Source organism: Miscanthus floridulus, chromosome 3 (genome assembly GCF_019320115.1).
Source record: "Miscanthus floridulus cultivar M001 chromosome 3, ASM1932011v1, whole genome shotgun sequence".
In the NCBI taxonomy this organism is placed as follows: domain Eukaryota; kingdom Viridiplantae; phylum Streptophyta; class Magnoliopsida; order Poales; family Poaceae; genus Miscanthus; species Miscanthus floridulus.
Genome location: NC_089582.1, coordinates 86,072,465 through 86,093,569, shown reverse-complemented (window position 1 = coordinate 86,093,569; position 21,105 = coordinate 86,072,465). Strand labels below are relative to the sequence as shown.

The 21,105-nt window shown below is 40.6% G+C and overlaps 1 protein-coding gene across 1 annotated transcript; it reads left to right on the top strand.

Moving 5' to 3' along the window:
* The first annotated feature begins 16,345 nt into the window (after positions 1-16,345).
* LOC136546041 (carotenoid 9,10(9',10')-cleavage dioxygenase-like) lies at positions 16,346-20,186 on the top strand. The gene is made up of 13 exons (XM_066538017.1): positions 16,346-16,493; positions 16,585-16,731; positions 16,820-16,934; positions 17,039-17,301; positions 17,378-17,560; positions 18,001-18,079; positions 18,178-18,259; positions 18,341-18,403; positions 18,494-18,632; positions 18,763-19,084; positions 19,305-19,363; positions 19,440-19,595; positions 19,691-20,186. Exons 2-13 carry the CDS (start codon positions 16,627-16,629, stop codon positions 19,796-19,798), a joined length of 1,674 nt encoding a protein of 557 aa, XP_066394114.1. The 5' UTR covers positions 16,346-16,493; positions 16,585-16,626; the 3' UTR covers positions 19,799-20,186.
* The last annotated feature ends 919 nt before the right edge of the window (positions 20,187-21,105 follow it).

Sequence of the window (21,105 nt, the reverse complement as noted above, 5' to 3'; positions counted from 1 at the left end):
AAAATACCGGTTCATTTTCTTCCCTATCCGACTCCCACAGAGTCGCGCACCCGCTCCTCCCCCACCGTCGCGACCCGTTCTTCCCCCACCGTCGCGATCGGTGCGCCGCAGTTTCCTTGGTAGTCGCCGGACGACCACCTCTCCCCCGCCCTAGATCTGTCGGTCCCCGGCCACCGGAGCTCCGCCTGCGCCTCCCATCCCCTGCCGCACGCCCACGCGGTGTTCCAAGCCACCGCAGCGCCAGTGTCCAAGAAGGCCTCGTCGGCGGCCACCGGAGGAACGCGCGACTCCCCTCCTCCCTTCCCTGGCCGCTGCAGGAGCTCCTTCACCCACGGATCCCTCTTGTCTCGTCTCCAAGCGCAGCAGAGTAGGAAAGGGCCAGCTCCCATCCTTTCTTGTCTGATCTGCACCATTGAATAGCACAGCATTTTACAACAATGTTACATATAATCAGCGTTAGAAGCAAACAAGGGCAGTAGAGACTTTTTACACAGCTAATAGCTCACAATAACTTGTCTACTGTTGATTGAGCCAAACGGCTTTCAGTTTTCTCACAGCTGGCATGGCACGGTAGCTTTTCCATAGCCCATGGTCCACAGCAACTTTTGCTCATAATCACAGCTCAACCAAACAGACCCTTAGACGCACGGTTAGAGAGCCAACCATCCCCATTTCTACGCACCGATCACTCACATTGCTATCAACGAACAAGATCGAGGCCGGTATTTGTAGAATATGCTGGGGCAACGCGTCAAACAAGCATGGCGAGCGGTTTCCGAAGATATAAAACTTATGAACTGTCGACTGTCGTCGAACAAGAAATTGAACCATCCTTTCAAGCACAAAAGAGCACACACAGCATGATCCTTGTTTGTCACCAAAAGCACGAGGACGCAGGTGCAGACAAACAGTGGTAGGCAGGTCAGTGAAGGGAATCTGAAGCCAAGAAGGATGCCTGCATCTGACGACCCCGACGTCAGCACCGGATCGTGCACGTTGTTTATTGTTTTCCGTCATAAAATAATGTTGACGATGCGCATGCGCTTTGCTTTTATCCAGCACGAGCGTGTTTGATTTGAGGGCGAACTGGATACGGATGAGCAGCGTTCGGTTCGCGGACGACTCATGATATCCAATACAGGAGAACATTCTCTGTCGATACCGGATAAGCTTACCGATAAAAATCTTTTGGACAAGCTTGTCCATGTCTTCTAATCTTTATTGTTAGTAAATAAATTAAGGATTATTAATAAGTTATATTATTATTTAGTAATTATGATGGTAGGATTAGTTCTGATAAGTGCTAACACTACTACAGAATGGACTTGTTGTCCCGGGCGGTAACAGCCTTTAGTCTCGGTTACCGCGCCGGGACAACGATCCCGGGACTAAAGGTGGAACCTTCAGTCCCGGGTCATCGAGCCGGGACTAAAGAGGGACCTTTAGTACCGGTTGGTAACACCAACCGGGACTAAAGGCACTTCAGCTGAGCGAACCTGGCGCATCCTTTAGTCCCGGTTGGTAACACCAACCGGGACTAACAGTTCACCCTTTAGTCCCGGTTGGTAACCCCAACCGGGACTAAAGGTTCCTTTTCTTTTTCTTTTTTTTTTGTTTAATTTGTTTTCAGTTCAGTTACACGTATTTGTTTAATATATAATATGTTTTTATGTGCGTATTCTACGCTGCTAATATAAATACACGCATGCGTATAATTACATCTAATTCTCATCTTGAGCATTATTATATTCGAATAAAGTATGAAACTATATATATTATAGATATATATATATATATATGTATATATACAACACTTTCATAATCTTGTTCTCGAAAATAATGATATCAATAAACATTTAATTTACATCATTTATTCCTTAAGATCAAAGTAGAACTCGCCGTTGGGATTTAGCACTTTTTCTAGAAGATATCCTGCTATTGACTCTTGAACTGCTTTCAGATCGTCTTTTTGCATGACCCTTCGTTTCAACCATTCAGTCTTGCATTTGAAATAAAAGGAAAAGTATTAATACACATATATGTATATATATTCATTTAAAAATAAATAAAAATTGATATATACGTACTCTGAGGACATCTTCAGGAGTTCTTCTTATGTGCGCAGTGATAAATTCACAAACGTAGTATCCACATAAGTTATTACCTGGTTCCTACCGCAAACACTACTATACGAGAAGAAGATTATTCTCATCATCTCACACGTAAATTGAAGTACGATATAATAATTAAACACGTGGGGAAGTGTATATAGTACAACTTACTGGTATTTCAACTACATTAAGTGGTGCCTTGCAATCCTTACGATGTTGCCGAATAAACTCTTTCCAAACCCTGTGCGACCAATAATGTACGATCGTTAATAAATTATGACAAAGTCTATTCAATAATAGTTGTGCGCCAGAGATCGAAATTACCCCTGGATAATGTCTATCATATCTTGGTATAGTGCCCGTTCTTTTCTCAACAAGTCAAAGATTAGTAACCGACTTGAGTTTAACTCAATGACAATGAGTATCCAGTGAAAACTGCATTGGTTTATACACACACATACATGCATATAAGTTGTATTGATATTACATAAAATGTGTAGACTACATTATTATTAACACTTACTCAAAGTTGTACGGGAAAAGTATTGTTGTCTTGTCGTGCTGCTTCACGAAGAACATCATGATATTCTCCTGTGCTTCAGATACCCATCGCTCCTTGACAATAATACCGGTTTTGAATACGATATAAGGATCAATGAAGTCAACACTGGTGTCTTGTATTCTTTGGAGCTCTGACATCTGGAATCTGTATATAAATATAAGTTACATGTGAGGATAATTATATACACGTACGCATGGAAGTGAGTTTATTAAATAAAAGTAAGAATCACTTACAAACAAAAGGAGCTAATGATTGATTTGTCCAGAGCGTCCATGTGGTATAGTTGATGCAATTCTTCGAAACTAATATGTAAGATGTCATCGCCACGAAAGTAATGATGGTCTCTAAATCTGACAAAGATCCACTGCTCACCCCTGCCACACGCCTGCATGTACCACTTGTTGAGCAAGTACATTTGTGTACCCAATTCATTCAGAGCCGCAGGGTTGTACAGACGTTTGCCATATTTATAAGTCTTCCAGGTATCAACTTCCAGGTTCTGGATTGGAGCTTTGCCCGTCAATTGATCCAAGGTTAAACCAGTATCTTGAAAAAAAGCATTAAGGGCTTGAACCGACACTTCTCCAGAGTTGTCTGGTCGATAGACTTCTATGTTGGAACCATATTGATTAGCAACAACAAGATTTTGCATTGGTTGCTTCTGTTGTCCGAGCTGTGGGACATCCTTCCCTGATGCTCTTTTTCTTTTCTTATCTGCATCATGTGACTTCACGAGGGAGCGGTCATAGTCTGATAGTGGCGAAGGCTTACGAAGTTCAATCATCTTTTTCTTGTGAGCATCGACCTTCTGCCTCAGCACCTCTCGTGGTAGGTAAAAGTACGGCTTCTCCTTAAGCTTTGCTTGACTCTTCTTTTTGGTATCTATAAAAAAATCTTTCACTTTTTTGTCTTCTTCAGCTACTATTTGCTTATCAGTTTTTTCAGAAAGTATTTCTTGAGAAATAACTCTTTTTCTCGGGGTCTTCTTTGCCGCCGGGACCTTAGACGTCTTTGTAGTGCGTCGCTGTGGAGGGGGTGGGGGCGGTGTTGGAGACCGGCGTGGAGGCGATGTGGCCGGTGTTGGTGGAGACCGGCGTGGAGGCGTTGGAGATCGTTGTGGAGGCGGTGGGGCCGGTGTAGGAGTTGGAGATCGTCATGGAGGCGATGGGGCCGGTGTAGGAGTTGGCGATCGCCGTGGGGATGAAGTCGTCTCGCCCCCCGCGACGCTGTGATGAGATGGGGAATGAATGATTAGGCTAGGCTGGGGGGAGACCCTGCTACAAAAACAAGTTGTGTGTCAATTATTTTTTAAGCCAATAGAAAATTAATGGAAAATAATATTTCATTCACTTTCATTCGTACCTAGGGTGAGGTAGGGGAAGCGGTGGCACCCTAGGAATGATGATGAAGCGTTTGCGCCATTGAATAAATGTCTTTTCTGCTTCTCCTAGTGTCTTCTCCCCATCACCGCCTTCAATGTCAAGAGGAACATTGCTGTAACCTTTGAGCACTCTATCGACCGAGACGCTAGCATATCCAGGTTGAATAACTGACCCATGGATTCTTGGTGTCTTCGTTCGGTCTATTGGAGATACAACCCCGACAGCCACCATGATTGATGCATTATTGCCATCTGGAATGTGCAGCTCACATGTTGTTAGAGGCTCGGTAATGTCATCAATAGGGAAGCGCAACCCAGCGTCGTCTTGAATAACTGGCAGCTCCGTAGAAGCACAACTACTTTTCATCTGACCAACGGGGCTAATGGTGACTCCCGGCGTTGATTGCGATTGCATTTGACTCATTGCTAGCTGCACTTGCCTCTTGATCTCCTCCTACATTCTTACCTCAAGAGATTTTTCTCATTCACGTGATTCAAGCAATGCTTGTCGTGACTCGTCAACAAATTGCTCCAATGCACGGATTCGTTCTGCCTCCTCATCCTTCTTTCTTTGGCGGCTTCTGTAGGTATCCTTGTCTGCTGGGAATGCGTGTAGCCACGGAACCGCCCCATAGCCTCTTGTTCGACCACCGTGTTTGGGATTCTCTAGTGCATATGTCAATTCATCCTTCTCTCTGTTGGGCTTGAAAACACCACTATCAGCTTCTTCCCTAGTATGAGCTAGTCTCTGTGTTGCTCTCTCAATTTTTTGGCCGAAAATTAGCTTGCCAGTGTCTAGGTCTAGGCTTCCCCTATGAGCGTAGAACCAATTCTTCGCGCATTGAGGCCAGTTCTTCTCTATTGTTTCAGGTATGATTCCCTTGGCAGTAATCTCTGCTTCTAGGTTCTGCCACTTGGGAATAGCACTCTTATAACCACCTGATCCCATGCGATGATGGTATTGCTTCTGTTGGGCATTCTGCCGATTCCTCATCACACGTTCCTCACTGTCTTGGGATGTCTTGTATTCTACGAAGGCATCCCAATGGGACTCCAACTTGACAAACGCCTTAGCATTAAAATTCGGCGTAGCATTCTTCAAGATAAACTTTTTATACAATGTCTTCTTCCAACTCTGGAACAATGTTGCCATCTTTTTCATTGTCCAATCCCTCACTAGCTCCTTCAAAGCATCATCTGCTTGTAATGTGAAATGTTGAGTGATATCTCTCCAAGCTAGGTTCTTGTCACGATCAGATACAAAACTAACATTAGGAGCGGATTTCTTCTGCTTCCATTCACGAGCACTAACCGGGATCCTATCCCTTACAACGAACCCACATTGATTGACATATGTCTGAGCATGTGGTCCCAATGGTTTGCTAGTGTCGGTGTCGAATTCTGATATTATGAAACGGCCCTCTAATGGCTTTTTTGGCCCTCGGACTTTCCTACTTTTGTCGGTGGTTGATGTAGATCCAGAGACCGGCTACATGAGTAGAAACACAATGATTAACAACAAATATACGTACGCATGCATCTATAAGAGATGATAGATAATCGAATATACCTCGCCAGTATTTTCTTGCGCGATAATTTGTTGATCTTCAACCACCGGCATATTCAGGATATCCTCATAATCAGTAAAGTACTGACTCGTGTCATCTACATCCACATTGGTGCCGGCGTTGATAATATTCGCCATTATGTCATCACTCAAGTTATCATTCAGAGCAGCCATTTGTATCTTCAAGATAACACATAGATAGAATTACTATGGTACATAACATAAGTACATGTGATAACACATATAGAATTACTAAATCCAATTAAATATAATAACACATAATATTTCATCAACATGGAAATAAGTACATGTATATATATACACATAGAATGATACAATATATTTTCTCTCTCTCTCAACACATAGAAATAAGTGCATATGTCTATATCTCTAGATATGCATGTGATACACATAGAATGTCTCTCTAGATACAATTTTCTCTCTCTCTCAACACATAGAAATAAGTGCATATGTCTATATCTCTAGATATGCATGTGATACACATAGAATGTCTCTCTAGATACAATTTTCTCTCTCTCTCAACACATAAAAATAAGTACATGTATATATACATATAGAAATAATTAAGTACATATGTATACATATAGAATCTATCTCTAGATATAATATATATAGAGAGATAGAATATATAATTACTAAATCCAATTAAATAAATCTAACATGAAATTAGATAAACTAGTAAGATAATACATTTTAATCTATCATATATCAAAAACTATAATAAAAAACTATCTAAAAAAACTATCTAAATAAAATACTAATTAAATTTTAATACATTTAAATCTAATATATCAAAAACTATCCAAAAATAACTAAAAAACTAACAATAAACTACATGTACTTATTTTAATCTAACATATAGCCGAGACTTTATAAAAAAATCTAAAAAAAAGCCGATCGAGAGCAGCAGATCATATCGAGTTCGACGGAGGCCGTACGGCGTGGGCGCGCGGGAAGCGTCGGCGACGGATGGTGGGGTCGGATGCGGCGGCGGAGACGGGATGCGACGATGCGGGCCTGGAGAATGGCGCGGCTGGGCGGGGGTAGACGACGATGGCGGCGCGGCAGAGACGAGCTCGACGACGGCGGATGGCGCGGCCAGGCGGGCGGCTGAGCGACGGAGGCGAGATCGAAGATGAACAGAACAGACGTTCGATATATATAGCCTGCGACCCTTTAGTCCCGGCTGGCAACACGAGCCGGGACTAAAGGACATTTAGTCCCGGCTAGTAAGATCAACCGGGACTAAAGGTCCAACCCTTTAGTCCCGGTTGGTCTTACCAGCCGGGACTAAATGTCCTTTAGTCCCGGCTCGTGTTGCCAGCCGGGACTAAAGGTATTTTTTGGCAGACACCGAAATTGCCGCCCACCCTTTAGTCCCGGTTCTTGGTCTGGGCCGGGACTGAAGCCCTGAAAAATTTGCCAACCCGCCAGCGTAATTGGAAAGGCCTATGATTTTGTTTTTGTTTAATACTAGGTTAATCAATTAATTCCATAGCAACTTCAATACTTTGCAATATTTATTTTAAAAAACACTATTGATTAACTAATTATTTATTGTAAATAGGAAAATTTTGTAACCTAAAGTTTTTAATTTCTTTTATGAATATAGAATATAAAGTTACTAATACTAAGTATTTTGTTAATGCAAAAATATATTTCTAACTTAAAATTAATAAAACTAATATTATTCGATAGGAAATTTATTATCACATTATTGTAACGTCAATGTTTCAATTTTTTCTCGGTTTTTGACCAAAATTGACAGGAATTTTTTGTTGAACCTATAAAAATAGAGAAAATGTAGTATTTTTTGTTCTATAGCTTTCTCAAATGAAAAAATGGCCTATATAAGGATTGTATATATTGATGAGCTTAACAAACTCGGTATTCAAAACTTTTCAATTTGAGACAATCTAGGGTCCCGAAAACTAGTTTGTAGGCGTCAAAATTTAAAAATCACAAATTTGAACTGTCCAAACTTTCTCAAATGGAAAGTTGACCAAAACAACAATTGTAGATCTTTTTGAGTTTAACAAACTTGGTATTCAAAACTTTTCAATTTGAAGTCATTTAGAGTTCATAATACTAGAGTCAAAGTGTAGTTTTTTTATTTGACCAAATTTGACTTGGTCAAACTTGCTCAAATGAGACACTAAATGACCTCAGATAAAAAAACTCTGAATACCAAGTTTGATCATCTCAGCAAGATCTACAATTGTTACATAGCTCATTTTTCCATTTGAGAAATTTTTATCAAACACTAGTCACAACTTCTTGAATCTCATATATACTTTCTAAAACTATGTCACACACTTGTGAAATTTAAACTACATTTTGTTCAAGCTTTCTCAAATGAAAAAATAACCTATATAAGGATTGTATATATTGATGAGCTTAACAAACTCGGTATTCAAAACTTTTCAATTTGAGACAATCTAGGGTCCCGAAAACTAGTTTGTAGGCGTCGAAATTTAAAAATCACAAATTTGAACCGTCCAAACTTTCTCAAATGGAAAGTTGACCAAAACAACAATTGTAGATATTTTTGAGTTTAACAAACTTGGTATTCAAAACTTTTCAATTTGAAGTCATTTAGAGTTCATAATACTAGAGTCAAAGTGTTGTTTTTTTATTTGACCAAATTTGACTTGGTCAAACTTGCTCAAATGAGACACTAAATGACCTCAGATGAAAAAACTCTGAATACCAAGTTTGATCATCTCAGCAAGATCTACAATTGTTACATAGCTCATTTTCCTATTTGAGAAATTTTTATCAAACACTAGTCACAACTTCTTGAATCTCATATATACTTTCTAAAACTATGTCACACACTTGTGAAATTTGAACTATATTTTGTTCAAGCTTTCTCAAATGAAAAAATGGCCTATATAAGTATTGTATATATTGATGAGCTTAACAAACTCAGTATTCAAAACTTTTCAATTTGAGACAATCTAGGGTCCCGAAAACTAGTTTGCAGGCGTCAAAATTTAAAAATCACAAATTTGAACCGTCCAAACTTTCTCAAATGGAAAGTTGACCAAAACAACAATTGTAGACCTTTTTGAGTTTAACAAACTTGGTATTCAAAACTTTTCAATTTGAAGTCATTTAGAGTTCATAATACTAGAGTCAAAGTGTTGTTTTTTTATTTGACCAAATTTGACTTGGTCAAACTTGCTCAAATGAGACACTAAATGACCTCAGATGAAAAAACTATGAATACCAAGTTTGATCATCTCAGCAAGATCTACAATTGTTACAAAGATCATTTTCCCATTTGAGAAATTTTTATCAAACACTAGTCGCAACTTCTTGAATCTCATATATACTTTCTAAAACTATGTCACACACTTGTAAAATTTGAACTACATTTTGTTTAAGCTTTCTCAAATGAAAAAATGGCCTATATAAGGATTGTATATATTGATGAGCTTAACAAACTCGGTATTCAAAACTTTTCAATTTGAGACAATCTAGGGTCCCGAAAACTAGTTTGTAGGCGTCGAAATTTAAAAATCACAAATTTGAACCGTCCAAACTTTCTCAAATGGAAAGTTGACCAAAACAACAATTGTAGATCTTTTTGAGTTTAACAAACTTGGTATTCAAAACTTTTCAATTTGAAGTCATTTAGAGTTCATAATACTAGAGTCAAAGTGTTGTTTTTTTATTTGACCAAATTTGACTTGGTCAAACTTGCTCAAATGAGACACTAAATGACCTCAGATGAAAAAACTCTGAATACCAAGTTTGATCATCTCAGCAAGATCTACAATTGTTACATAGCTCATTTTCCCATTTGAGAAATTTTTATCAAACACTAGTCACAACTTCTTGAATCTCATATATACTTTCTAAAACTATGTCACACACTTGTGAAATTTGAACTACATTTTGTTCAAGCTTTCTCAAATGAAAAAATAGCCTATATAAGGATTGTATATATTGATGAGCTTAACAAACTCGGTATTCAAAACTTTTCAATTTGAGACAATCTAGGGTCCCGAAAACTAGTTTGTAGGCGTCGAAATTTAAAAATCACAAATTTGAACCGTCCAAACTTTCTCAAATGGAAAGTTGACCAAAACAACAATTGTAGATATTTTTGAGTTTAACAAACTTGGTATTCAAAATGTTTCAATTTGAAGTCATTTAGAGTTCATAATACTAGAGTCAAAGTGTTGTTTTTTTATTTGACCAAATTTGACTTGGTCAAACTTGCTCAAATGAGACACTAAATGACCTCAGATGAAAAAACTCTGAATACCAAGTTTGATCATATCAGCAAGATCTACAATTGTTACAAAGATCATTTTCCTATTTGAGAAATTTTTATCAAACACTAGTCACAACTTCTTGAATCTCATATATACTTTCTAAAACTATGTCACACACTTGTGAATTTTGAACTACATTTTGTTTACACTTTCTCAAATGAAAAAATGGCCTATATAAGGATTGTATATATTGATGAGCTTAACAAACTCGGTATTCAAAACTTTTCAATTTGAGACAATCTAGGGTCCCGAAAACTAGTTTGTAGGCGTCGAAATTTAAAAATCACAAATTTGAACTGTCCAAACTTTCTCAAATGGAAAGTTGACCAAAACAACAATTGTAGATCTTTTTGAGTTTAACAAACTTGGTATTCAAAACTTTTCAATTTGAAGTCATTTAGAGTTCATAATACTAGAGTCAAAGTGTTGTTTTTTATTTGACCAAATTTGACTTGGTCAAACTTTGCTCAAATGAGACACTAAATGACCTCAGATGAAAAAACTCTGAATACCAAGTTTGATTATCTCAGCAAGATCTATAATTGTGAAGTCATAACATATTACATAATATCCATCTCTAAAACATAATATATTAAACATGCATCGTTGTATCATGCGGGCACAATAGTGAATTTCTTCTTGACGTATGACCCTTGGTTATGATCTTGTCGTAACCATGGAGTGTCTTCATCATTTAACATGATACTTGGATCTTTCTTCACTATGAAGGGTGGAATTCGGACATTTCTTTCGTAATCTTCTGACATGTCTGACTTGTCTTCAATTCCCACTATATTTATTTTCCCAGAAAGAATTATGTGGCGCTTTGGCTCATTGATCATTGAGTTGATGTCTTCGTTTTTTCCTCTCTTTGATTTTGTAGACATGTCTTTCACATAGAACACCTGACTCACATCGGCAGCAAGGACGAATGGTTCCTCTTTGTACCCCTCCTCCGATCAGCTTCACCCATTAGCACCGGAACAAAGGGACTTTAAAATTAGGTGCGTAGTCTAGTTCCCATATCTCTTCTATGCGGCCATAATATGTTTGTATATTCCCATTTGGATCTATTCCATCTATGCGAACACCACTATTTTGATTGGTGCTCCTTTTATCTTGGGCAACTGTGTAAAATGTATTCCCATTTATCTCGTACCCTTGGTACGTGAGGATATGCCACGATGGCTACCTAGCCAACAAATACAGTTGCTCATCAATATTGTCATCGCCTTGACATTCTTTTCGCAACCAACTACTGAAACTTTCCATGTGCTGACACCTAATCCAAGCTTCAGTCTTCCTTGGAAATTTGGATCGTAAGAACTCCTTATGTATCTCGATGTACGGATGCACCAATGACGAGTTCTGAAGAACTATGTAGTGTACTTTATTGAAATAATCGTCTTCCATGCCGATATATGTTTTCTTCCCTAAAGTTCCTTTACCACTGAGTCGCCCCTCGTGTCGTGATTCGGGAACACCAATCGGGGCAAGGTCAGAAATAAAGTCAACACAGAACTCAATGACCTCCTCTGTTCCATAGCCCTGGGCGATGCTTCCTTCAGGCTTAGAACAGACTTTCACATATTTCTTCAAGACTCCCATAAACCTCTCGAAGGAGAACATGTTATGTAAGAACACAGGTCCAAGAATACTAATCTCCTTCACCAAATGAACTAGGATGTGTGTTATGATATTAAAGAAGGATGGAGGGAACACCAACTCAAAGCTGACAAGACATTGAACCACATCATTCTGTAGAGTAGCTAGTTTCACTGGATTGATTGCCTTCTGAGAAATTGCATTGAGGAATGCACATAGCTTCACGGTGGCTAGACATACATGTGGAGGTAGAATTCCTCTTAAAGCAACTGGAAGCAATTGCGTCATAAGCACGTGGCAGTCATGGGACTTTAAGTTTAGGAATTTCTTATCTGGCACATTTATTATACCCTTTATATTGGAGGAGAATCCCAATGGGACCTTGATGCTGCTTAGACATTCGAACATGTTGTCCCTCTCTTCTTTGCTAAGCGTGTAGCTAGCAGGACTTAAGTAATGATGTCCATCATCTGTCTTCTCTAGATGAAGATTGTCTCGTTCTTTCATATCCTGCAAGTCCTGGCGTGCTTCAAGTGAATCCTTTGGCTTTCTGTACACACCCATGAATCCTAACAGGTTCACACAAAGATTCTTTGTTAGGTGCATCACGTCGATTGCGTTGTGGACCTCTAGGACTTGCCAATAGGGTAGCTCCTAAAAGATGGACTTCTTTTTCCACATGGGTGTGTGTCCCTTAGCATCTTTGGGAACAGATTCACTGCCTTGTTCCTTTTTAAATACTACTTTCACATCCTTGACCATTGCGAGTACATCTTCCCCGGTTCGGTTATGAGGCTTCTTCCGATGGTCTGGCTTACCTTTAAAATGCTTCCCTTTCTTTCTTACTTGGTGATTCAACGGAAGGAATCGACGATGGCCAAGGTACACGACCTTTCGATATCTTTTCAAATATATACTGTCAAGGTCATCAAAACAATGTGTGCATGCATTATATCCTTTGTTTGTCTGACCTGAAAGATTACTTAAAGCAGGCCAATCATTGATTGTTACGAACAACATTGCTCGTAGGTCAAAGTGTTCTTGTTTGTACTCATCCCAGACACGTACACCTGGTTTGTTCCATAAAACTAGAAGTTCTTCAACTAATGGCTTCAGATAGACATCAATATCGTTGCCAGGTTGCCTCGGACCTTGGATGAGGATCGGCATCATAATGAACTTCCGCTTCATACATAACCATGGGGAAGGTTGTAGATACATAGAGTAATTGGCCAAGTGCTATGACTAGTGCTCTGCTCTCCAAAAGGATTCATACCATCTGTACTTAAGGCGAACCTTAAGTTTCTAGCCTCATTTGCAAACTCTGGAAATTCTCTGTCTATCGCTCTTCACTGGGACCCATCAGCTGGGTGTCTCAGCATATTGTCTACCTTACGGTCTTCTTTATACCACCGCAACAACTTTGCATGGTCTTTATTTCTGAATAAACGTTTTAAGCGTGGTATTATAGGAGCATACCACATAACCTTGGCAGGGATTTTCTTTCTAGGACGTTGTTCACCCTCGACGTCACCAGGATCATCGCGCCTGATCTTATACCGCGATGCTTTACATACCGGGCATTCATCCAAATTCTCGTATTCATTGCCATGGTAGAGGATGCAGTCATTAGGACATGCATGTATCTTCTAGACGTCCGTTGCAGCTCTCTCTCGTAGCATCAAAGTTCCTCCTTGACGTCCGTTACCACTCGGCAGAGAACATGTTGGCCGAGCTGAACACGGTCCGCAAGTTCAACTAGTACGGATTTTCTATAATTTTCTAACTATTTACTAAGTTTTTCATTTCATGGAAAATTTAATTCTAAAAAAGGCATGATTTCTAAGTAGTTCATTTCATGGAAAAAATAATTCTAAGTGACCTGCTCGATATCGACGAGCTCGCGGATGTTTAGGTTGTCGAGGATAGTAACATTTGTAGATGACATTTGTAGGTCTGAAGTTATCAAATATCCATCAAATTATAGCTCAAAAACATGTTTCAATAAATAACCATCCGTACTAGTTGACCTTGCTTACGTGATCAACTCGGCGAGCATTTCTCCACTGGACGACACCGTACTAGGCCAAGGAAGAGCTCCGATTCTACGAGAAAGGAAACACGGTCTTCTACGACCGTTGCCGCTCTCCCTCGTAGAATCAAAGCTCCTCCTTGACGTCCGTTACCGCTCGGCAGAGAACATGCTCGCCGACTTGAACACGGTCCGCAAGTTCAACTAGTACGGATTTTCTATAATTTTCTAAGTTTACATATAAAATCATAATAAAGTCCAACATATAAAGTTACACATGCATCTACATCGTAAAATGAGATAAGCTACTGATAAAACATAAGAGGATTAAGTTTGTTACCTCCAAAATCGAAGAGCAACACCAATGGAGGGGGAGAGAGCAAGAACAACAGCAAGCTGAAAAACAGAGGCAGTGAGTTTGAATGGAATGGCTCGGGCTCGGGGAGGAAGAAATGAGCTGAATTATAGGCCGGGATTATTAGGCCGGGTTAGGGGTCCAAACCGGGACTAAAGATTAATCTTTATTCCCGGGGCATCACCCAAACCGGGACTAAAATCTTACCTTTAGTCCCGGCTGGTAATACCAGCCGGGACTAAAGGCCCCTGCCCCGCGGACGACCGTTGGGCAGGGACCTTTAGTCCCGGTTGGTATTACCAACCGGGACTAAAGGGTCCTTTAGTCCCGGGGGCAAAAAATGCCGAGGCTAATGCCAAATTGGCACATCGTTCTAAAGTCTGTTCTCTAGTAGTGTAATATGTTGATTAGTGCATGTTTCGTGTGCTAATTAGGATATCAGTGCTGCTAACATATTTTCTTTTTAAGCAGTAATTATTATGATAAAACTAGTATTAGTGCATATTTATTAGTGTTTATTTGGTTGTTATATTCTTTAAAATAATAGGTATAATTAGTCAACTACTCTCATCCCGTTCATTTTCATCCATCAAACCAAACAGAAAAATGATTCGTCCTATCCATCTAACTAGACATGTATCATGGATATTCTTATTATCCCAATATCCATGGATCGTCAATCCCATCCAATTTCGCCCTGCAATCAAACACAACCTTAGATGTTAGATATCCCAACCACCAAAGAATTGCTTGGCGAGCTCATCCATGTTTTCTAATCTTTGTTATTAGTATGTTATATTATTGTTTAGTAATTATGATGTCAAGATTAACTTTTGATAAGTGCTAATATGTTAATTAGGGCATGTTTTGTATACTAATTAGGATAATAATGGTGCTAATTAACCCATTTTATTTGTATTAGCGGGTGTATAATTATTTAGTGTATAATTAGTTGTTATTTTTAAAAACATAAATACAATCATACCAGTATTCTCATCCCATCTACTCTCATCCATCTAGCCAAACAGAAAATAGCTCGCTCTATCCATCCAACTAAACAGACAACATGAATATCCATATCCTTAAATCCATATATAGCAACATCCCATCTGTCCTTGAACCAAACACACACTATAGTATATTTCTTGAGTCGTGCTGTTTGCTTCCTAGCCTCAACGTGTCACGCCAAACTATGGCGACTGTGGCGGCGGCGAGGAAAACAAACGCCACAAGTGTGGCGAAAATTAATAGTGCATTCTAGTTTTAAAAGTTGTGGCAGCCTAATAAGGCTACTAATCTAAACGGTAGCCTTCATGGGTGTGGCTGTCCCAACTGCGGCTCTGGCGAGGTGTGGCCAGGAAACAAACTACCCCTAAATAAAAAAGTTATTATATATGATAGCCTAAGTCCAAGGTTGAGGTTTCATTTGGTGAAGCATCAGCTCGGCTGCGTCTGTTCTATCTGGCAAGGAGCAAATATTTTTTTTGGAGTAAGTAAAAGGCTTTATTATTCCCAAGTCTTAGTTGAGCCAAGACCCATCATGTCCCTTGTTACAGCATACTGGTAGAGATTAAGAGTTCACGAGCAAGTTTAGCCAGATCCTAGCGAGAAAGAACTCTATGTAAAGTAAAAAAAATACATCTTTTAATACCCGTCACTAACTTTATGCTCACACTAGAACTAACGAATAAGAACTGCTCTATCAACTACCATCACCTAAGTTAGATATGTCTCCTGAAACTTTTTTTCAAATCCAAAAGTCCAGTATAATCTTTCTACAAATTAGTGAATTAGGAGGCGTTCTTTTGTGCAGAAAAAGAAAGAGTAGTACAATCTTTCAGGCTTGCATTTTAAATGTGCAATGTTTATAAAAGGGGAGAGATAGGTTTGAAATGGGATACAACAAACTAGCACACTCCCTACGCTAACATAAGGAATTTGATAATATAACTTGCATTGGCGCCCATCAACATTTCTTTGTCTTCCATCTTGGTTGCATTGTCCTCCCAAGTAGCTTCTTCAAGCTGATCCACAACCACCAACTAGAACTGATTGGACAGATCTACTCTCAACAAGTGTAGGTGTAGCCCCCGGGAGAACCAGGAAAAGTTCAATTCCCTGCTCAAAATTAAACTATGCTTAGCTTAGCTTGATGATGCAGGCGAAACGTATTCGCTTCCGTGGATGGGCATCAGGGCCGTTGCTAGTTGCTACTAGAACAAACGTCCAAACTGTTTGAACGGGGCAACAGTACGAACTTGAGCTAGGGATATTCCGGCAACGAATGGCATGCTACTGGGCCTTTTTCTTATGGATGGATAGGCTCGCAACTGGGGCTTTGTCCCGGCGTGCATCGATGCGTACGGTACGCATGCTATATATAAGTTCGAGGCAGATTTGTCCCCAACCCTGGGCTCTTCTTCTTGGTTCCTGCACGACACGATGATGTTGAAAGCGTCGGCTTCATTCAGTCCGAGCCTGCCTCTGCTTCTGTCTTGTCGCACCAATGGCGGTCGACCGTCCATGTCCATGTTCTCGCAAGAACTGCAGCATCAGTAGGCACCAGCTCGAAGGTCAATCATCTCAGCATCTCTCTCGCTACTCCTGATGATTCTTGTGCCGTAGCCTGATGATGTGCTCGTCGTGTTCCTCCTCTTCCTTCAGAAGCCTTTGCTTGGTGAGCTCCTGGGGCACCTTTCGTCGAAGATGGACAGAGCGTCGAAGGCCCTAAAGGACGTGCCGCAGAGATTTCTCGATGTGCTGGTTGATGCAACCTTCAGATTTACTGATCAACCTCTGAATCCCTCCGAGGTAACTTCGGCAAACAAAACCAATGGCCTCTTATGTGCTTTTCTGGCTGAGCAAAAGTGACGACGACTATCTTGGGCTGTGTTTGCAGAGCAATTTCGCGCCGGTCGATGAAATTTGTGAAGCCATAGAGATACACCAGAATCAGATTGAAGGAGCCATACCGGATGATTTCCCCGAGGGGGTGTACATCAGAAATGGTGACAGTTAATTTCAGTCTTTTCTTTTTACTCTGTCAGTCCATAAGCAGGAGATAGAGTTGCTTCTTGGTTGCTGAATCTTAATGGTGAACGATTTCTGGCATTATTAGGTTCCAATCCACTCTTTGGTGCCCTCCATTCCACGTCGTCAATCTTCGGACAATCCAGGGAGATATGGGTTGAGGGGGAGGGCATGCTCCATGCCCTCTACTTCACCAAAAACAGCTCATCAGGCTCTTGGTCACTCTCCTATGCCAACCGCTATGTGCAGTCCGAGACGCTCAAGCTAGAGACAGCCCAGCAGAAACCTTGTTTCCTCCCTGCCATCGAGGGCGACTCTGCAGCTGTCATCGCCGCCTACATTTTCAACCATGTAAGCAAAACTTTGCAAATCCAGATTATATGCGATCCACCAGAGACATTCTGAAACGAGTGATCATGCAACACAGCTGAGATTTGGCAAGGTGAACAAGGACATCAGCAACACAAATGTGTTTGAGCATGCCGGCAGGGTGTTTGCTGTCGCTGAGAACCATCTACCTCAGGAGATCTGCATAGATAACCTCGACACTGGCGGTACATGGGACATTGGTGGGGAATGGGATCGGCCCGCTTTCACGGCACATCCAAAGGTATGGACAACTGCACAAGCTAAATGAATGAGATGACAAGCATCAGTTATTGAAGCACCAATAGGCAATAGGGAATGAGAATACACTTACTATAGAAGTAATGGTACTACTGTCTCTGTAGCACTAGCACCAGCTATATCAAAGTTTATCTTAATTGACAAAAAGAAACAAGACAGTGACACAGCTGTCGTCATAGCTGGAAAATATTTCAATACGAACTGTTGCAGCGGTAGTATCTTTATTCTTTACAAGAGAGTGCATGTAACTTCTAATAATGAATAGCTACAAACCAGAATATGTTACATCATCTTTCTATTTTTTTGTGTGACTTATGTTACATCTTTCTTCTTCTTCCTTTTTTTTGAGATGCGTGTTACATACTTCTGGATTCTATGAATAGGCAGACTCAAACAATTCTTGTCATTCACTCATGAACTTAGGTAGCTCCTGGATCAGGGGAGCTTGTCATCTTTGGAACGGATGCAAAGAGGCCATTCCTAGTAATTGGTGATGTCTCAGGTATTTTATTTATACAAGTTTGCAGTTTTATACAATCTTCTTTACACCAAGTTCGATACCGAAAATAAGGCTCCAGTTCAAGTTCTAACTGACTGCAGCTGATGGAACCAAACTAAAGCATAGAGTTGACCTCAAGATGGACAGATCTACACTTTGTCATGATATAGGAGTTACTCTGAAGTACGGGTCCGACAAAACATCATTTATTCCCAATGAATTTGAAAGTGAACCACATTCCTGAATTCCACTCTCTTGATGTAGGCACAATGTAATCATGGATTTACCACTTACTATCGACATCAGTAGACTCGTTAAAGGTGGCCAGTAAGTAATCATCACAAACTTTTCAGTTAAAGATATTATTACTCTGCTTTATTAAATTTGCAAAAGATAATGCAAAACTCCTTGGCTCAGGTTGATTCAGTTTGAGAAGGAAAGTTATGCAACAATTGGGGTGATGCCCCGTTATGGTGATGCAGATTCAGTTGTCTGGTTTAATGTTGAGCCATTCTGCATGTTCCATCTTGTCAACTGTTTTGAAGAGGGCGACGAGGTATAACAATGCTAAGAGTGGTTAGCCTGCTCCATATAGTTGTAATATTCATCCAACATTTTATTATTTTCGATTTTATCATCACTGCCAAGAACATGCCTTTGAGAACTACTCTTCCATGGTTACATAGGTTGTGGTACAGGGACTTCGTTCACCTGACTCCATAATACCAGGTCCAAGACTTGTGCTGAACAAGTGCGACTCTAAAATGTCTGAGCTTACTGATGATGACAAGCCCATGAATGAAGGAACTACCGAGGAGTTTTTCTTTCGGCTATACCAGTGGAGGTTGAACTTGAAAACAAAGAGTGTCTCAGGGGAATATTTAACTGCGACAGAGTTTTCGCTGGAGTTTCCTATTATCAATAACCAGTACACAGGCTTGCAACATAGTTATGCCTATGCACAAGTAGTGGATTCTTTAACCGGCTCCTGTGGCAACTGTGGGAAAGGTACTGCTGAAAATTGAACAGAATTTTCTATGTATTTAACAACTCAGAATCTACGTAGGAAAGTAAACAGTAACATCCAACACAGCAAGAAGAAATAAACAAACAAAGCACAATAGAGGATTGGTATATGTAACATTTCTATTTGTAGTGATGTTTTTTTTTGAAGAATTTTCTAGTGATGTTATATTTCAGCTTGACAGACTACTATCGACTTTTGCAGTCAATCCAAAGTATGGAGGTTTTGCAAAATTCTACCTTGATGAGAGAAACAACACAGAGGTAAAAAGCCTAACTTGGCTTAGTCTAACTGCTCATTCCTCTGCGGATTCCCACACTGAACTATGACCAAAAACAGGTATCAGGTGCAAGTCTCATAAAGATGCAGTACCATTGGCTTGGTAAACACGAGTTCTGCTCTGGAGCATCATTTGTACCCAGAGTTGGTGGGTCACACGAAGATGATGGGTGGATAATTTCATTTGTACATGATGAGAAAGCTAATACATCACAGGCAAGTTCTCTGCTGCATATACATCAATGATTCCATTCGTTGTACAAGTCATAAGAGGAAATAAATGTTGGAATCTTTATGTTTTTATGTTACAGGTGCATATAGTTGATGCTAAAAGATTTGAAGATGCTCCTGTTGCAAAAATAGCATTGTCACCAAGAGTACCTTATGGCTTTCATGGAACTTTCATCAGCAAAAAATGAATAATCACTACTACAGATTGACTTATCACCGCCAGATCATCGCCGCCGATTGCTTGTGGAGCGGCAGTGGTGAGTTTCACCATTACTTCGTAGATGTTGGGGCGAAGTTGGGAGACACACCAGCGGAGAAAAACCACTATCACCGATGGCCGATTGTTAGATCCGGCGGTTATATTGAGGTTCATTTTCTCCCATGTATTAAACAGATCCGATTGAGATAACTGACATGGCCGGTGGGCCATAAATGAGCACTAGTGGTCCGGCGGTCAACGTTGAACGTGAGTGTTAAGTAATTTCCCAACTGTTCCATCACCATTACTTACGTCGGGACCTGCGGCTTGTCTGGATTCGGACGAGGATGATGAGTAGATAGGTAGCGTTCCTCTTGTCCCTGCTGGTTGTAAAGAAGACTTAACACTTTTAATTCGTATAATATATATCATGCATGCCTTTTGTTCTGTTACTCTTAATTCCCAAATGTACTGTGAATTTTTGTTAGTGATCCTAGTACCAGGCATGCCTTACATGTAGCCCCCGGACACTTTGATCGATTAGCGTAACATTCAATTTGTACTGCACTAGTCCTGCAATCCAAAGGGGGCCCTAAACGTTCAATTTGTGCGCCTTATAGTTCAACACCGGATTATACGACTGCTGTCAGGTGTTCACATCTTAATAGGACCAAATCTCCACCGACGGTATGTACTCTAGTAGCCGCCCGTTCGAGCTGGTGGAGATGGTACCGTGCATTCACCACCACTTGCAGATGGTCAGGATGGTACCGCTTCCGTTAAAATTTCCAATCCCGTGTATGACTCCGGCGCGGAATTAGAAAGTTTTGATGAAATTTTCATTCCCGTGACTCCTACCTTTTGTTACACGGCCCCTCCGCACCGTTTCTCCTCCTCAGTGCCACTGTTCCTCATCGCCGCTCCTGCTTCCCACTGCTGAACGGCGTGACCGCCCCTACTCAACGGCGTGCAAGCTGCCACTCACCGCCGACAAGCTTGTGCTCCGCGCCAGTACGCCTCACTAGCACGCCCGCACAGAAGCAGCGGTAACAAAGCTGGTACTCACCACTATGCCCGCTCGAGCTCACTGCCGCAAGATCTAAAGGCAAAGGTAATGCTTTCGCACTTCCCTTATACATCTTTCTTGGATTTTTATTCCCCTCTTTTAGTCATTTGATTGATAAGCTCACGAATGCATCCCCGCAGACGCTCCTTCTCCAATTCATGCAATAGCGCCGCCGCTTGCATCACCGGCCCAAGTCCACCAGATCCTTGTCAAGATGGAGAAGGCCCCCA

Bases quoted from the DNA above. Each gene is read 5' to 3' on its own strand.
- LOC136546041 (XM_066538017.1), top strand. From the start codon at position 16,627: ATGGACAGAGCGTCGAAGGCCCTAAAGGACGTGCCGCAGAGATTTCTC. The intron at 17,561-18,000 runs GTATGGACAACT...TCATGAACTTAG, and splicing joins CTTTCACGGCACATCCAAAG to GTAGCTCCTGGATCAGGGGA. The intron at 18,260-18,340 runs GTACGGGTCCGA...CTCTTGATGTAG, and splicing joins GATATAGGAGTTACTCTGAA to GCACAATGTAATCATGGATT.